General features: G+C 41.0%; 1 protein-coding gene across 1 annotated transcript; it reads left to right on the top strand.

Annotated features, from left to right (window-relative positions):
• The first annotated feature begins 15831 nt into the window (after positions 1–15831).
• On the top strand, positions 15832–16812 carry LOC140991216 (uncharacterized mitochondrial protein AtMg00860-like). The gene is made up of 2 exons (XM_073461159.1): positions 15832–16023; positions 16549–16812. Exons 1-2 carry the CDS (start codon positions 15832–15834, stop codon positions 16810–16812), a joined length of 456 nt encoding a protein of 151 aa, XP_073317260.1.
• Positions 16813–17609: the final 797 nt, after the last annotated feature.

Consider the following 17609-nt stretch of genomic DNA (forward strand, 5'->3'; position numbering starts at 1 on the left):
TCTTGGTTGTGTAAAAAATTGCACGTGAGACACATGCCTTGTTTATTGAAAAAGTTGTCTCCAACCCTTGTTGATTAAACTACTTTTCATTGTTGCATGTTATGTACAAGTACTCGTTATAACATTACAGGTGTGTTGAGTCTTTAAAATCACTTGGTGTGAATGATGTATGTGAGCATATTGATCACGAGATTGGAGATGCCGAAGACTGAGTAGATAGAGTTGGTTGTGCGCACGCGAACCCGTGGACCGTAATTTCCACACATCATGTTTATGATATAGGAGTGATTTTGGATATTTTCATGCTATGTCTTTTTTTTATGGTAATTATTCAACAGGAGTTTTGGGAATATTTTTCATTGCAGTAATTTTTCTGTATTGGATTCCTCTTAATTTTAAATTTTTGATTTATAGCAGTTATTGCATGCATACTTGTAAAAATGTTTATTTCAAAATTTAGCTTTTAAAAAATATTTTAGTAGACGTTTCAGTTGGTATCAGAGCAAGGGTCCTGTATAGGTTTGTGCCACCGCCAGCTTCTGTAGCTCAGTCTTCAAACCTAAAGTCTGTAATTTTAAATGTTTTGATACTATCACCTGCATGTTTACATGATACATGAATTACATCGATTTACAGTACATGTTTAGCGGCTTTCATGATTTAGGATTAAATGCTTTAAAAACTAGATTAAATTTCATGATATGTTACGTTTAGAATTTGGAATGTATTCAGATATCATGCCTCCCAGACGCGCTCCCAGTTCAGATCGCCAGGATAATACTCTTGGAGGCGGCAGAGGCCCACCTCCACCACAACCGCCAGGGGACGCAGAAACACATGTTCTTGAGGGTATTGGTAGGCTTATGGAGCAAGCGCAGCAGGCTCCGAGACCACAGACGGACATCTACGAGCAGTTCGGACGGCTCAACCTGAAGGAGTTCGGGGGTACTACCGATCCGTTTTTGGCAAAGGGTTGGATCTGGTCTCTAGAGCTACACTTTAAGTATCTAGACATGAGAAACAGAGATCGGGTCAGATGCACCGCATATTTGCTGAGAGACGATGCATCCCTCTGGTGGGAGGGAGCAGCGCACGGGGTGAACTTCGCTACCCTCACTTGGGATCAGTTCAAGGTGGTGTTCTACGGCAAGTACTTTCCAAACTGAGGTCAGGAGTCACCTGAAGAGAGAGTTTATGAGTCTCAGACAGAGAGACTTGTTTGTGGCAGAGTTCATCAGGAAGTTTGACATGGGCTGTCATTTTGTACCCCTTATTTCGAGAGATGTCGCCAAGAAGCTGAGGCATTTTATGAATGGCATAAGGCCCACTTTGTATCGAGGTGTGATGCTGATGAGACCGGTATGTTATGATGAGGCCATTGCTTGTGCTTTTCAGGCGAAAAAGGCCATCTGAGATATCGACGCCGAGATGCAGTGCCTAGTTTACAGCCGCTGAAGAGGCAGTTCACCGGGCCGCCAAGGCATCAGGGGCAGCATAAACCCCAGGGACAATTTCAGAGGCATGGACAGCAGAGGCCCCCGCAGGTACCAAGGGCCCCTAAGCTAGCGAAGAGGCAACCATGCAAGCAGTGCAACCGGTTCCACTTCGAGAAGTGTATGTGGGGAACCTTCAAATGCTTCATATGCCAGGAAGAGGGCCACAAGGCCGCTGATTGCCCGAGGAACAAGGACCCCGCGACTGGCAGGGCCTATGTGATGCATATAGAGGAGGCAAAAGCATAGCCAGACTCTACATTGATCACCGGCAACCTTTATGTTTAAGATTTTAATTTAAAGCCTTGATTGCACGGGTTATATGATTGTTGTGGGAATTATTTTGGAATTGAGAATCTAGAATAAATTATGTTGCATGTTCTAAATAGTTAAACTTAAGGATTGGATTGAATTGAATTGATTAAGGGTTTTAAGGACCATATTGTAATAATCGAAAGTATAAGGACCTAATTGTAAAAATCAAAATTTGAAGGGCTGTTTTCGAATTTTTTGAATTTTTGGGATCAAATTCTTAATTTTTCGAGAATTTTAAGGTTTAATTAGGCTAAATTAGAGATTTTTGATTGGGTACTAGACATAAATCAGTAATATTTCGAGGATTTTGGGATAATTGCTATTAGAAAATTTCTTAAGTTTCAACACGATCAGATTTAATGATTGTTTTTTCGCATGAAGAATATATATTGCAGGAGTAGCCACGTATGCGTTGCTAGAATCCGAATGTAGAGGCCTCTAAATTCGTGCTTGAAAATTTGTGGAAAAACTTAAAAATTTTCTCTTTAATTAAATAAAATGCCTAGTTCATAAATAAACTGATAAATAAAGTTTAATGTTCAAAAATAGCAGCGGAAGTAAATAATGTTTCAAAACGACAGCTCAAAATAATTCATTGTAATAAAATGAGTTTTCGCAAAAATAATAAATAAACTGATAAATGAGGTCATCGGGTCCCACTACTGCAGACTCGAGCTGGCTCACTGGTCCCCACCCTCGGCCCCGACATCATCGGTACCCACAACAATCAAGTCTAGTGAGTCTAAAGACTCAGTATGCATATATTGTAAATAACAAGTAATAATAATAAAATTGCATGCAAGGTGGAAATATCATGCCATGAGTAAATGTAATACGTACATAACTGAACTGAAAATCGCATCATGAATATATATTACACGCATAACTGAACTGAAAGTAGTAAGTGAAATATTTGCCCCGTAGAGCCCTGTCATGAAATAACGTGTAATAATTTTCGGTTGAGATTATGTTATACGCAAGTGGCCCCTTGAACTGCACTGAACTGAACTGACCGGTAACTGACGACCGGGTGAAATAATGTACGTCTGTTCAGACTAATGCCACAGTATACTGGGTGGGACCGCTAAGTAGCCACCGGGTGGAACTGAACTGAACCGGTAACTGACGACTGAGTGAAGTAATAATCCCATGATAGTAAAGTGACCACAAGCAATATCGCATAAATCTCAAAAATGGATAATTTACATTTTATGCACGTAATATAATTAAATAACGTAATTAATTATCCTGTATAAATTTTTACCATAAGGGTTGGACCGTTCCCAGGCTCGCTGCGACCTAAATATGCCATGAAAATATGCAAATGATTTACTTGACCCAAACTTTGTAATTGAATCCAAAAACGAGATAATTACGCCCACTGACTTAGTATTTAATCATGACTTCAAGCCAACCTGAACCAACACCGAACCAACATTTAGTAATGATTAAAATATCCTTAAAATGATGAAATAATGCTCCTAAATTTACAGTACTCGAATTTTAGTGAATGGAGGCCAAAAACGTGAAACGCTCTTTCGAGAGTCATTTTGGCACATCGCACCGTAAATTCTTGTACGACCTCTAAAATGATCCGAATCACAAACAAAAAAAAACCTGACCTTCCTAACATGATGAGGTCCTGTCCAGTCCAAGGCCATAGGCTAAAAGCCAACCAAGAACCCAAACGAGCCTCTGAACCGAAGCACCAACTTGCTGTCCAAAAAATACAGCAGCAGCGCTTTCGTTTCCTTGCGTCGTTTTCGAGGCTACCGGCTATTGGGGCTTGAACCACCAACCAAAACCTCTTGCCAACATCCTAAGGAAATGTTGGAACCATGGCTAAGGGCCCAAGGCCATCCATAATTCGAACCATCCCCTTAACCAACCGAACGTCCACCCGAGTGCACCCTTGCGTGCGTGGGGTGTGTTTTGTTTCCTTTGCTGTCCCGCGTCGTTCCAGTGGCCATTTGCTTGACCATGGCACAATCTAGACATTGAGGGGTATGGCATGAACCGTGGCTAAGGGCTAGAGGCCAACCGAGATCCACACCATGCCGCCAAACTCGAAAGACACATGCAGAATTTTTTTAAAGGGGTCGACGGGGAGGGGCTGTTCCTTCTTTTTGATTTAAAAACCGATTCAGCCATGGACCAAGCCTCAAAAAGGCGACTTTTTCACGTCTTAGACATGCTAGGGAAGTGTTCTAACCATGGATATAGACCCTAGGGCAGCCAAGATCAAGAACATCACCCTTGATAGCAACACAGAATTTTCGAGACTCAATATGACACTATGGAAGTGTTGCTGTCATTTCTGAATTTCCAGCGGGTATGGGGCTTGAACGAATGGACCAATATGATCCTAACATGTCCTAGTACATGTCTAGATGCCCCCTTGGGAGCCTGGACACGAGCCAACCACCTGAAACACCAAAAGCAAGTGAACCGTGAGAGCACAAGGGGAGGGCCGAAAATTGTGCAACCTTTTCTTTGAAAGTTGTTGTCTAAATTTCGGTTTTTGCCTTCTAAATCATGCATGTGAAATGTTTTAAAATATTAATATGACTTGATTGATGAGTAAATAAAAATATAAGCATGCCTGGAAATCGTTTGAAAGGAAATCGAATTAACACGACGTTACGGCGCGACGGAGACGGAGTTGCTTTGCTCCTTTTTTTCTTGCTTTCTTTTCTCTCTTCTTTTCTCCCTAACTTCTCACGTTTTTCTGTCTATTTTTGCCACTGAATTTTTCGAAAATATGGAGAGGAGGTATGGCTAGGAGACTTAATGGAAATTTGCAAGATCAAGGGGAAGAATAAATCTTTCTTTCTTTTTAATTTGTGAGATAAGGAAAGGGTTTGATATCAAAGATTTTGAGGGGTAATTAGGAGGGTGCATTGGGTTGAATTTGAGTCTAGGTACAAGGGAGAAAATAGCTTAATTAATTATTTGATAGACATTTAAAAGTGGGGAGAATATCTTCCTAGGAAAAATTAAGGGGAAGAATAATAAAGAATGAGTTGTTAAAAAAATTTAAATCATTTAAAATAGGGGTGGTCGATTTTTAGCTAAAAAAATAAGGAAGAATATTGCTTAATTGTTTAATTATTGAGGATTAAAGTTGAGGGATTATCTACCAAAATTTTGGATAAGGAGATCAAAGTTTTGAGTTGACCAATTTTTTTTATTTAAATCTCCTAGGTGGCAGAAATTTTTAAGTAGAATGGAGGTAAAAATATTGATTAAATATTAATTATTGATGATTTAGTGTGATGGAATTATCTCTCAAGAATAATAGATAATGAAAGGTACTTAAAAAATAATTTGTCCCACTAATTAAAATCCTTTTAAAAAAATAAAGAGGAGGGCCGAAACTTTTAAAAAAGGAGGGGAAATAATTTTTAAATCTTGTATTTTAATTCTTTAGAGTTTGATCTACCCATTAAATATTTTCTTGAATAAATAAATTAATTAAGGAATACCATTATCTTGCATGCATGGATAATTCTTTAAATTTTAAAGATAAATTTAATATCATGTTAAATTATAATTTGTTAATTAAAATAATTCTAGATTAACTTATCTCAATTGGTCACATATTTTATTTTAGGCTTTTAATTAAATTATTGAACCTAAAAGAATTCATTTACTACTTATCCCTAATTAATTAAATGATTCCCCTAAACTTTCTCTTACAATAAATTAACTTATTATTTATCTTAAATAAATTATAGGAATATTTTCTTAATATTAAAATTTATCTCTTTACTCCAACTCCGGTCCGGCCTCACTTATTTAACAAAAAGGTAGCAACTAAACTACTGCATGAAATAAATACATTTAACGAAGAGAATTTAAAGACTCATAAAATAAAAATCATTTTAATTAAAATACTAAGAATTATACATGACTTATACGTAGTCTAATTTACGGGTTCTACAATCCTTCCCCCCTTAAAAGAAATTTCGTCCTCGAAATTAAAACTCACCGAATAACTCTGGGTATCGGCTCCTCATCTCTGGCTCAGACTCCCACGTAGCTTCCTCCTCTGAATGGTTAAGCCACTTGACTTTAACTCGCTTAACCAGCATGTTCCGAAGCTTCTTTTCCTGTCTGTCTAGGATCTGCACTGGTATCTCCTCATAAGATAGGTTCGGAGTAAGCTGCAACGGCTCAAAGTGCAGGACATGCGAAGGATTGTCCATATACTTCCTCAGCATCGCGACGTGGAACACATTGTGTACTCCGGCCAGATTCGGCGGAAGAGCAACACGATAAGTTAGCGTCCCAACTCTGTCACAGATCTCAAATGGTCCAATGAATCTCGGACTGAGCTTCCCTTTCTTCTCAAATCGCATGACACCCTTCATAGGTGCTACTTTCACAAAGACATGGTCGCCCACAGCGAACTCTAAATCTCTCCTCCGCTGGTCCGCATAAGTCTTCTGTCGACTCTGAGCAGTCCTCATCCTGTCACGGACCTGGGCTACTACATCGACAGTCTGCTGAATAATCTCTGGACCCAACTCGGCTCTCTCTCCTACCTCATCCCAATGAACAGGAGATCTACACTTGTGACCATATAATGTTTCATACGGAGCCATTCCTATAGACGACTGAAAGCTGTTGTTATAGGTGAACTCCACTAATGGCAAGTTTGACTCCCAACCCCCGGAGAAATCAATAACACAAGCACGGAGAAGATCCTCCAAAATCTGAATAACTCGCCCTGACTGCCCATCTGTGAGGGTGGAAAGCTGTGCTGAACAGCAACTTCGTACCCATCGTCGAATGCAAACTCTTCCAAAATGAGGAAGTGAATCTGGGGTCTCTGTCAGACACGATAGAAACTGGAATACCATGGAGGCGGACTATCTCCCGGATATACAACTCAGCATACTGGCTCATGGTGAAAGTCGTCTTAATAGGCAAGAAGTGCGCTGATTTGGTAAGACGATCGACAATAACCCAGATAGCATTAGATCTTCTGACTGACTTCGGTAAGCCGGTCACGAAATCCATGGTAACATTCTCCCACTTCCACTCGGGGATTAGGAGAGGCTTGAGAAGACTTGCTGGTCTCTGATGCTCTGCCTTCACTCTTGGATACAAAACGTCTGATATCCTTCTTCATTCTTGGCCACCAGTACAATAACTGCAGGTCTTTGTACATCTTCGTACTCCCTGGATGAATCGAGTAGGGCGACATATGGGCCTCTGATAGAATATCTGATCGGATAGAATCATTGCTAGGAACCCATATCCTGTCTCGATATCTGACAATACCGTCGCTAATTGTATACAAGACACTGCCCTTGGCCTCATCTCGCTGCTTCCACTTCGCCAACTGCTCATCTGCTGGCTGACTACTGCGAATACGGTCAATGAGCGAAGACTGATAGTCAAGGTAGATAGACGGGGAACTCTACCTTGAGGATATGCCTCCAGATCAAACCTCTACATCTCAGACTGAAGAGGTCTCTGAATCGTCAGATGGGCCATCACTGCAACTTTCCTGCTCAACGCATCCGCGACTACATTAGCCTTACCCGGGTGGAAGCTAATGTCACAATCATAATCTTTCACAAGCTCCAACCATCGCCTCTGACGCATTGTAATGCCCGAGATTTTGATTCCATTAATATGAGATTATTGATTTTTGAATTAACATGATTATAGATGGATCATTCCGAGACTAGATTGGGCAAAATATAGGATTATGCTATTTGTTGGACAGAACTATTGGCGTCCGAGCGGTAGAAAATGACCGCCCGAGCGCCAGTGCATCATCAGGTGGTTTTTGGACAGAACGTCTGGCGCGCGAGCGGTAGAAAATGACCGCCCGAGCGCCAGTGTGTAACAAGTCGAGCACTCGGGAAGAACATTCCGCGCCCGAGCGGTAATCGGTTACCGCCCGAGCGCCGACTGAAAGTTGTGAAAAATGATGACACGTATTCTAGCCATGCAACTTGTCATATATATATGTTCATGCCTTCAGAATTGATCAGAAAGAAGAAACGGAGAAAGGAAACGAGGGAAGTTTGAAGAAATCCTTACGCCTTTTATCTTCTATATTTGTGATTTGTGAAAGATCCGTCTGTCCGATTTTGAATCCGACTTCAGTACTGTGTTTCTATCGACGCAGGCTTCAACCGGACATTGAGTATTGACAGGCCTTGAGTTCGAGACTTCGACAGAGTCAGATTGACAGAAAGAAAGGTATAATTCATGTTGATTAGGGAAGATACAATTCGAGTTAGACTTGATTCGAGTTTCCCAAAATCACATACTAGATTTCTATACCTTGATATGCTTGTGCTTTATCTTGATTTATTTGCACGCAATGAGATAGGAGAGTCATTGGCAGATTTGCCAAACTTTCTAGATGTTCGGTGGTATCGAAGCATAGGAGAAGATCGACTCCGATTGTAGACATTCGATATAGACAGGACTGAAGTCTAGGAATAAGACGTACCGCCACCACGATTGGGAGAGTAGGTGGGAGACTTGTTACGTCTTATTCACACCGGGATCCCTAGACTTAGATATGAGTCGAGTCAAAGAATAAGAGTCGAAGAGTTTTATCTGTATTCACTAATGTGTCATAATTACTGATTTATGTGTTATGATTTTGTATTTAATTGCATGACATGCATGTATACATGTTTTATACTGGGATTTGTTCTCACCGGAGTTTCCGGCTATTGTTGTGTCTGTATGTGTGCATGACAACAGGTGGGACAGGATCAGGGTCACGCAGAGGATGAGAGATCGAGATAGCGTGGAGATTACGGGCGTAGAAGATCACTAGTGGTTTCTTACTAGACATGTACTGAATTTTTAAACACTAGTATGTTAATTGTAGACGAACATGTGAATGTTAATTGTAGTTGAATAAGATGACAGAATTTTATATAATGTCTTGTGCTTGTTTATATACATTTGAATAAATGTTAAAAGCAAAATTTTGACCCACATTTTCTAGCAAAGATCCAATTAATCCCAAAAATAATTGAGTTAGAGCCCGGGTCCCCACACGCATATTCAGCTCTTTCTGCGTAAAGAAATACTTGAGGCTCTTATGGTCGGTAAAGATCTGGCACTTCTCCCCATACAGATAATGCCTCCAGATTTTCAAAGCAAAAACAACGGCTGCTAACTCTAGATCATGGGTAGGGTAATTCTTCTCGTGAGTCTTCAACTGACGAGAAGCATATGCTATCACCTTCTCATTCTGCATCAATACAACGCCAAGACCGAGCTTCGAAGCATCGGTATATAGAACAAACTCACCGGGCCCTGATGGCATGGCCAAAACTGGTGCTGAGATAAGAGCTAGCTTCAAAGTATCGAAGCTTTTCTGACACTCATCGCTCCACACAAATTTCACATTCTTCTTGGTCAAAGCTGTAAGTGGAACTGCGATAGATGAGAATCCCTGAATTAACTTCCGGTAATATCCTGCTAAGCCAAGAAAACTGCGAATCTCAGATGCATTCTGTGGTACAACCCAATCTCTGACTGCTGCAATTTTTGCCGGGTCTACCTCAATACCACTTCTAGAAAAAATGTGGCCTAAGAACGCCACCTTCTCCAACCAGAATTCGCACTTACTGAACTTTGCGAACAATTTGTGCTTCTGTAAGGTCTGCAGCACGGTGGTCAAATGTCTGCCGTGATCCTCTTGATTGTTCGAGTAGACGAGAATGTCGTCGATGAACACTATCACAAACTGATCAAGATACGGCTGAAATACGCGATTCATAAGATCCATGAAGATCGCTGGCGTTTTCGTCAGACCGAATGGCATCACAAGGAACTCGTAGTGGCCATAACGAGTCCTGAAGGCAGTCTTGGAAACATCAGTATCTTTCACCCTCAACTGGTGATAACCGGAACGCAAATCAATCTTGGAGAATACCGAAGCTCCCTGCAACTGGTCAAATAGATCTTCAATCCTCGGAAGTGGGTATTTATTCTTCACTGTAACCTTGTTAAACTCCCGGTAATCGATGCAAAGTCTCATAGAGCCATCCTTCTTCTTCACAAACAAGACTGGCGCGCCCCATGGTGAAAAGCTCGGGCGAATGAACTCCTTGTCAAGAAGTTCCTGAATCTGCTTCTTAAGCTCTGCCATCTCTGTCGGTGCTAGTCGGTACGGTGCTTTTGAGATCGGAACCGTACCTGGCATAAGCTCAATGGAAAACTCCACCTCTCGCTTAGGTGGCATACCAGAGACGTCTTCCGAAAAAACGTCTAGAAAATCTCTGACAACTGGGACATCTGAGGCTGACTGACTGGGTGCCTTGGGGACAGATATAAAAGTTGCTAAAAACGCTCGACACCCTCTATGCATGAGTTTCCTAGCCTGGACATAAGGAATAATGCGCGGTAAGGGAAAGTACCTGTCCGGCTCAAATAAGAACNGGATGGCAGCCACCAATGTGATCCGAGACATAGATCTGGAGCTTCATGGCAACCTTGTTTATGCGGATCTGATTGTCTTGCCGATGNCTCTTAACTTTGAGAAAATTAGCGAAGACCTCTTAAATAAACGAGTGAGTAGCCCCTGAATCTATCAAGGCCTTCGTAGCTGAGCCAGCTATGAAAATTCTCCCTGAAAGGTTAGAACACTAGGCTGAACCTAATAATCACAAAACTAACTTATTGACATGCAAAGGTCAAAGTTCTTCTAACTTAAATTCCCCAAAAAAAGTAATACTGAGTAGAGCATGTAATCCTATCGCAATACTAGGTTCAAAACCTCCCCCAAAACATTAACTCCCAAATATAAATTTAAAGCTTAAAGGTACCTGTCATAAGCATGGTATCGGGGTTCGTCTCCGCTGCATGGAGAGCAAATACCCTGCCTTGGGTAGGCAGATTCCTCTGAGGGCACTGCGGTAGCACGTGGTCTGGGCTACCGCACTTATAACACTTCCCAGAGCTATGCATACATACTCCAGGATGGCGACGTGAGCATTTAGGACAGATCGGATGCTCAATAGGCTTAGGGACTGCGCGTCCCCGCTGCTGCTGCTGCTGCTGGTGGTGGCCTCTGTTTCTGGGCGGGCCATGGAAAGGCCTCTTATTCGGCTGCTGATGCTGCTGAGGAGGAGGGCGGTGTGGTACCTGGACTGGTCGCTTGCCCTGGCGGTCTCTCTCGATATCTCGCATATCTTGCTCTGCGACTATAGCTCTGGAGATAGCGACCTCGTAAGTAGTAGGGTCAGATACCCTAACATCACGGCGCAAGATCGGCCATAAACCCACCAAGAAATGCATTAACTTGGCCTTGGAATCATTCGCGATCAGGGGTACAAAATGACAACCCCTCTCAAATTTAAAGATGAACTCCGTAACAGTCAAATCTCCCTGTCTCAGACTCATGAATTCCGTGGTTAACCGGGTGCGCACTTCCTCAGTAAAATATTTGGAGTAGAATACCTCCGTGAAGCGCGTCCAACTCAGTGTAGCCAAGTTCAGGGCTACTGATGCTCCTTCCCACCATAAGCGGGCATCTCCTCCAAATAAATATGTGGCACAACGAACTCTGTCTGCATCTCCAAGCTTCATAAACTCGAAGATAACCTCGAGGGACTGGATCCAGCCCTCGGCAATAATGGGGTCCGTCGTCCCTGAAAACTCCTTAGGACGCATCTTCATGAATATCTCATAAATAGCTTCGGCCCCTGTCGGCCTAGCTGCTCCAGCGGCATTGTTCTCCGCAAACTGTGTGAAGAACCTAGTCATCCCAGCTAGCATCTGGGCATTCATGTCAGGTGGAGGGGGTGGAGGTCCGTTCCCCTCCTGTCTCTGGTCCTCCCTGTCCTCATGACGAGGCTCATCATCACCTCTCGGGCATCCAACCTGGCGTCTAGGAGGCATACTGTTCCATATATAACCCATACGTAACCAACATGCATAATTCCATAATTTATTTAAATTTAAATAAATACTGAACAATTAAGATCTGAACGTAAAAATACTCCATGAGAACATGCAGTTAAAATAATTCCGACTTTAAATAAAATGCATGAATGTAAAACTTACAGACCGAATATGTGACTTCGTGAGCTTCTCGTGTTCAGTAGTAGTGCAACCCTTTACAGAACCATTGCTCTGATACCACCTGTAGAGGCCTCTAAATTCGTGCTTGAAAATTTGCGGAAAAATTTAAAAATTTTCTCTTTAATTAAATAAAATGCCTCGTTCATAAATAAATTGATAAATAAAGTTTAGTGTTCAAAAATAGCAGCGAAAGTAAATAATGTTTCAAAACGACAGCTTAAAATAATTCATTGTAATAAAATGAGTTTTCGCGAAAATAATAAATAAACTGATAAATGAGGTCCTCGGGTCCCACTACTGCAGACTCGAGCTGGCTCACTGGTCCTCGCCCTCGACCCCGACATCATCGGTACCTACAACAATCAAGTCTAGTGAGTCTAAAGACTCAGCATGCATATATTGTAAATAACAAGTAATAATAATAAAATCGCATGCAAGGTGGAAATATCATGCCATGAATAAATGTAATACGTGCATAACTGAACTGAAAATCGCATCATGAATAATTAATATTACGTGCATAACTGAACTGAAAGTAGTAACTGAAATGTTTGCCCCGTAGAGCCCTGTCATAAAATAACGTGTAATAATTTTCGGTTGAGATTATGTTATTCGCAAGTGGCCCCCTGAACTGCACTGAACTGAACTGACCGATAACTGACGACCGGTGAAATAATGTACGTCTGATCAGACTAATGCCACAGAATACTGGGTGGGACCGGTAAGTAGCCACCGGGTGGAACTGAACTGAACTGGTAACTGATGACCGGGTGAAGTAATAATCACATGATAGTAAAGTGACCACAAGTAATATCGCATAAATCTCAAAAATGGATAATTTACATTTTATGCACGTAATATAACTAAATAGCGTAATTAATTATCATGTATAAATTTTTACCATAAGGGTTGGACCGTTCCCAGGCTCGCTGCGACCTAAATATGCCATGAAAATATGCAAATGATTTACTTGACCCAAACTTTGTAATTGAATCAAAAAACGAGACAATTACGTCCACTGACTTAGTATTTAATCATGACTTCGAGCCAACCCGAACCAACACCGAACCAATGTTTAGTCATGATTAAAATACCCTTAAAATGATGAAATAATGCTCCTAAATTTTCAATACTCGAAATTTAGTGAATGGAGGCAAAAAACGTGAAACGCTCTTTCTAGAGTCATTTTGGCACATCATACCGTAAATTCTCGTACGACCTCTAAAATGATCCGAATCACAAACGGCCAAAAACGTGACCTTTCTAACATGATGAGGTACTGTCCAGTCCAAGGCCATAGGCTAAAAGCCAACCAAGAACACAAACGAGCCTCTGAACCGAAGCACCAACTTGCTGTCCAAAAATACAGCATCAGCGCTTTAGTTTCCTTGCGTCGTTTTCGAGGCTACTGGCCATTGGGGCTTTAACCACCGACCATATGATCTTGCCAACATCCTAAGGAAAGGTTGGAACCATGGCTAAGGGCCCAAGGCCAGCCACAATTCGAACCATCCCCTTAACCAACCGAACGTCCACCCGAGTGCACCCTTGCGTGCGTGGGGTGTGTTTTGTTTCCTTTGCTGTCCTGCATCATTCCAGTGGCCATTTGCTTGACCATGGCACTATCTAGACATCAAGGGGTATGGCATGAACCATGGCTAAGGGCCATAGGCCAACCAAGATCCACACCATGCCGCCAAACTCGAAAGACACATGCATAATTTTTTTAAAGGGGTCGAAGGGGAGGGGTTGTTCCTTCTTTTTGATTTAAAAACCGATTCCGCCATGGACCAAGCCTCAAAGGGGTGACTTGTTCACGTCTTAGACATGATAGGGGAGTGTTATAACCATGGATATAGGCCCCTATGGCAGCCAAGATCAAGAACATCACCCTTGATAGCAACACAGAATTTTCGAGACTCAATATGACACTATGGAAGTGTTGCTGTCGTTTCTGAATTTCCAGCGGGTATGGGGCTTGAAAGAATGGACCAATATGATCCTAACATGTCCTAGTACATGTCTAGATACCGCCTTGGGAGCCTGGACACGAGCCAACCACTTGAAACACCAAAAGCAAGTGAACCGTGAGAGCACAAGGGGAGGGCCGAAAATTGTGCATCCTTTTCTTTGAAAGTTGTTGTCTAAATTTCGGTTTTTACCTTCTAAATCATGCACGTGAAATGTTTTAAAATATTAATATGACTTGATTGAAGAGTAAATAAAAATATAAGCATGCCTGGAAACTGTTTGAAAGGAAAACGAATTAACACGACGTTACGGCGCGACGGAGACGGAGTTGCTTTTCTCCTTTTCTTCCTTGCTTTCTTTTCTCTCTTCTTTTCTCCCTAGCTTCTCAAGTTTTTCTCTCTATTTTTGCCACTGAATTTTTTGAAAATATGGAGAGGAGGTACGACTAGGAGACTAAATTGAAATTTGCAAGATCAAGGAGAAGAATAAATCTTTCTATCTTTTTAATTTGTGAGATAAGGAAAGGGTTTGATATCAAATATTTTGATGGGTAATTAGGAGGGTGCATTGGGTTGAATTTGAGTCTAGGTACAAGGGAGAAAATAGCTTAATTAATTATTTGACAGAGATTTAAAAGTGGGGAGAATATCTTCCTAGGAAAAATTAAGGGGAAGAATAATAAAGAATGAGTTTTTAAACAAAATTAAATCTTTTAAAATAGGGGTGGTTGATTTTTAGCTAAAAAAAATAAGGAAGAATATTGCTTAATTGTTTAATTATTGAGGATTAAAGTTGAGGGATTATCTACCAAAATTTTGGATAAGGAGATCAAAGTTGTGAGTTGACCAATTTTTTTTATTTAAATCTCCTAGGTGGCCGAAATTTTTAAGTAGAATGGAGGTAAAAATATTGCTTAAATATTAATTATTGATGATTTAGTGTGATGGAATTATCTCTCAAGAATAATAGATAAGGAAAGGTACTTAAAGAATAATTTGCCCCACTAATTAAAATCTTTTTAAAAAAAATAAAGAGGAGGGCCGAAACTTTTAAAAAAGGAGGGGAAATATTTCTTAAATCTTGTATTTTAATTCTTTAGAGTTTGATCTACCCATTAAATATTTTATTGAATAAATAAATTAATTAAGGAATACCATTTTCTTGCATGCATGGATAATTCTTTAAATTTTAAAGATAAATTTACTATCATGTTAAATTATAATTTCTTAATTAAAATAAGTCTAGATTAACTTATCTCAATTGATCACATATTTTATTTTAGACTTTTAATTAAATTATTGAACCTAAAAGAATTCATTTACTACTTATCCCTAATTAATTAAATGATTCACCTAAACTTTCTTTTACAATAAATTAACTTATTATTTATCTTAAATAAATTCTAGGAATATTTTCTTAATATTAAAATTTATCTCTTTACTCCAACTCCGGTCCGGCCTCACTTATTTAACAAAACGATAGCAACTAAACTACTGCATAAAATAAATACATTTAACGAAGAGAATTTAAAGACTCGTGAAATAAAAATCATTTTAATTTAAATACTAAGAATTATGCATGACTTATACGTATTTTAATTTACGGGTTCTACACCGGAGCTACACATTCGTTTATATCCAAATCTTTTGTCAAACGACTAGGAATCATACTAAAGGCTATGGATTTGGGATTCAGAGTTTCGATTTCGTCCGGAGATCAGATGTTTATTTCGTAGATAGTGAAAAGATTGGAGTTTCGGTTAGAAAAAAATGTGGTGCAAGCAGACCTGATTGTGCTACAGTTACCGGAGTTTGATATTATTCTCGGTATGGACTGGCTTTCGTCGAACGGAGCTGCTATAGATTTTTGACAAAGATCAGTATCTGTCCGACAGCCTAGCGGTGAGTCATTTATATTCGAGGCATCCAGACATCAGCAGATGCCTCACATCATTTCTTGCATCTGTGCGAGGAAGCCAATGACGAGAGGCCGTCAAGAATTTTTGGTCAGTATCGTGACAGTAAACGATCCAGTCAATCTGAGGCTAGAGGAGGTCAAAGTGGTCAGGGACTTCCCCAATGTTTTCCAAGACGACGTCTCAGTTATTCCACCAGAGAGAGAAGTGGACTTTTCTATCAAGCTTATGCCAGGTGCAATGCCGATTTCTAAGGTACCCTATCGTCTAGCACCTGCAGAGATGAAAGAGCTGAAGGATCGGATACATGATTTTCTAGATAAGGGTTTTATTCGCCCTAGCTTTTCTCCATGGGGCGCACCGGTATTGTTTGTTAAGAAGAAAGATGGCAGCATGCAGCTCTGCATTGATTACAGAGAATTGAACATGTTCTCGATCAAGAACAAGTATCCACTGCCCAGGATCGATGATCTATTTGATCAGCTTCAGGGAGCATCAGTATTCTTGAAGATAGATCTCCGATCAGGATACAACTATCTGAAGGTGAGAGAGTATGACGTGCATATGACGGATTTGAAGACGTGTTATGGGCACTATGAGTTTATGGTGATGCCTTTCGGTTTGACGAACGTGCCAACGATCTTCATGGATCTCATGAATCGCGTGTTTCAGTCGTATTTGAATCAGTTCGTCATAGTTTTCATAGACGACATTCTAATCTATTCAAAGAGCAGAGAGGAGCACAGTTAGCATCTGAGGACCGTAATGAAGACTTTACAGGACAGTCGGTTGTATGCCAAGTTTAGTAAGTGTGAGTTATGGTTAGACAGAGTGGCAATCCCAGGCCCCATTGTATCCCGAGATGGAGTAGAGGTCGATCCCAGCAAGGTTGAGGCAGTCCGAGATTGGCCAGTGCCTAAGAGTGTGACAGAGATACGCAGCTTCTTGGTGTTGGCTGGGTACTACCTAAAATTCATTCAGGGTTTCTCTTCTATTTTCGTGCCTATGACCTCCTTGACAAAGAACAATGCCAAATTTATTTAAGGACCGAAGTGTCAGGAGAGTTTCGATAGACTGAAGCAGGCATTGACTTCAGCGCCGGTTCTAGCTATGCCATCAGGGCAAGGAGAGTTTGTGCTTTTTACAGAAGTATCAAAGCTTGGATTGGACACGGTTTTGATGCAGCATGACGGGGTTATAGCCTACGCGTCCAGACAGTTAAAGGTTCATGAAAAAAATTATCCCACTCATTACCTCGAACTAGCAGTAGTGGTTTTCTCCCTGAAGATATGGAGGCATTATCTGTATGGGGAGAAGTGCAGGATTTTAACTGATCACAAAAGTCTGAAGTACTTCTTCACACAGAAAGAGCTGAACATGAGACAACGGAGGTGGCTAGAGCTAGCGAATGACTACGACTGTGACATTAGATACCATCCAGGTAAAGCTAATGTGGCTGCGGATGCCCTTAGCAGGAAGAATGTAATGATCGCTTAGTTGTCGGTACAGAGACCGTTGCAGGCAGAGATTCAGAGGTTTGAGCTTGCAGTCTAATCCAGGAGCGATGACCTTAGTCTTTCTACGCTGATAGTACAATAGACACTGAGAGACAGGATTCGAGCGAGGCAGGTTTCGGACTAGCAGTTACAGAAGTGGAGACAGAGGGATGAGTCTAAGGGCCTGAGGGTGTATACAATTGAGGACGACATAGTCAGATATCTTGACCTATTGTGGGTTCCTAGCAGTGATTCCTTTAGAGCAGATATCATGAGTGAGGCCCAAAGCACCCCGTACTCATTTCATCCATGGAGTACGAAGATGTACAAGGATTTACAGACTCT

This window comes from Primulina huaijiensis, chromosome 13 (genome assembly GCF_012295235.1).
Source record: "Primulina huaijiensis isolate GDHJ02 chromosome 13, ASM1229523v2, whole genome shotgun sequence".
Classification (NCBI taxonomy): Eukaryota; Viridiplantae; Streptophyta; class Magnoliopsida; order Lamiales; family Gesneriaceae; genus Primulina; species Primulina huaijiensis.

Bases quoted from the DNA above. Each gene is read 5' to 3' on its own strand.
- LOC140991216 (XM_073461159.1), top strand. From the start codon at position 15,832: ATGACGAGAGGCCGTCAAGAATTTTTGGTCAGTATCGTGACAGTAAAC. The intron at 16,024-16,548 runs GTACCCTATCGT...AAGACTTTACAG, and splicing joins GTGCAATGCCGATTTCTAAG to GACAGTCGGTTGTATGCCAA.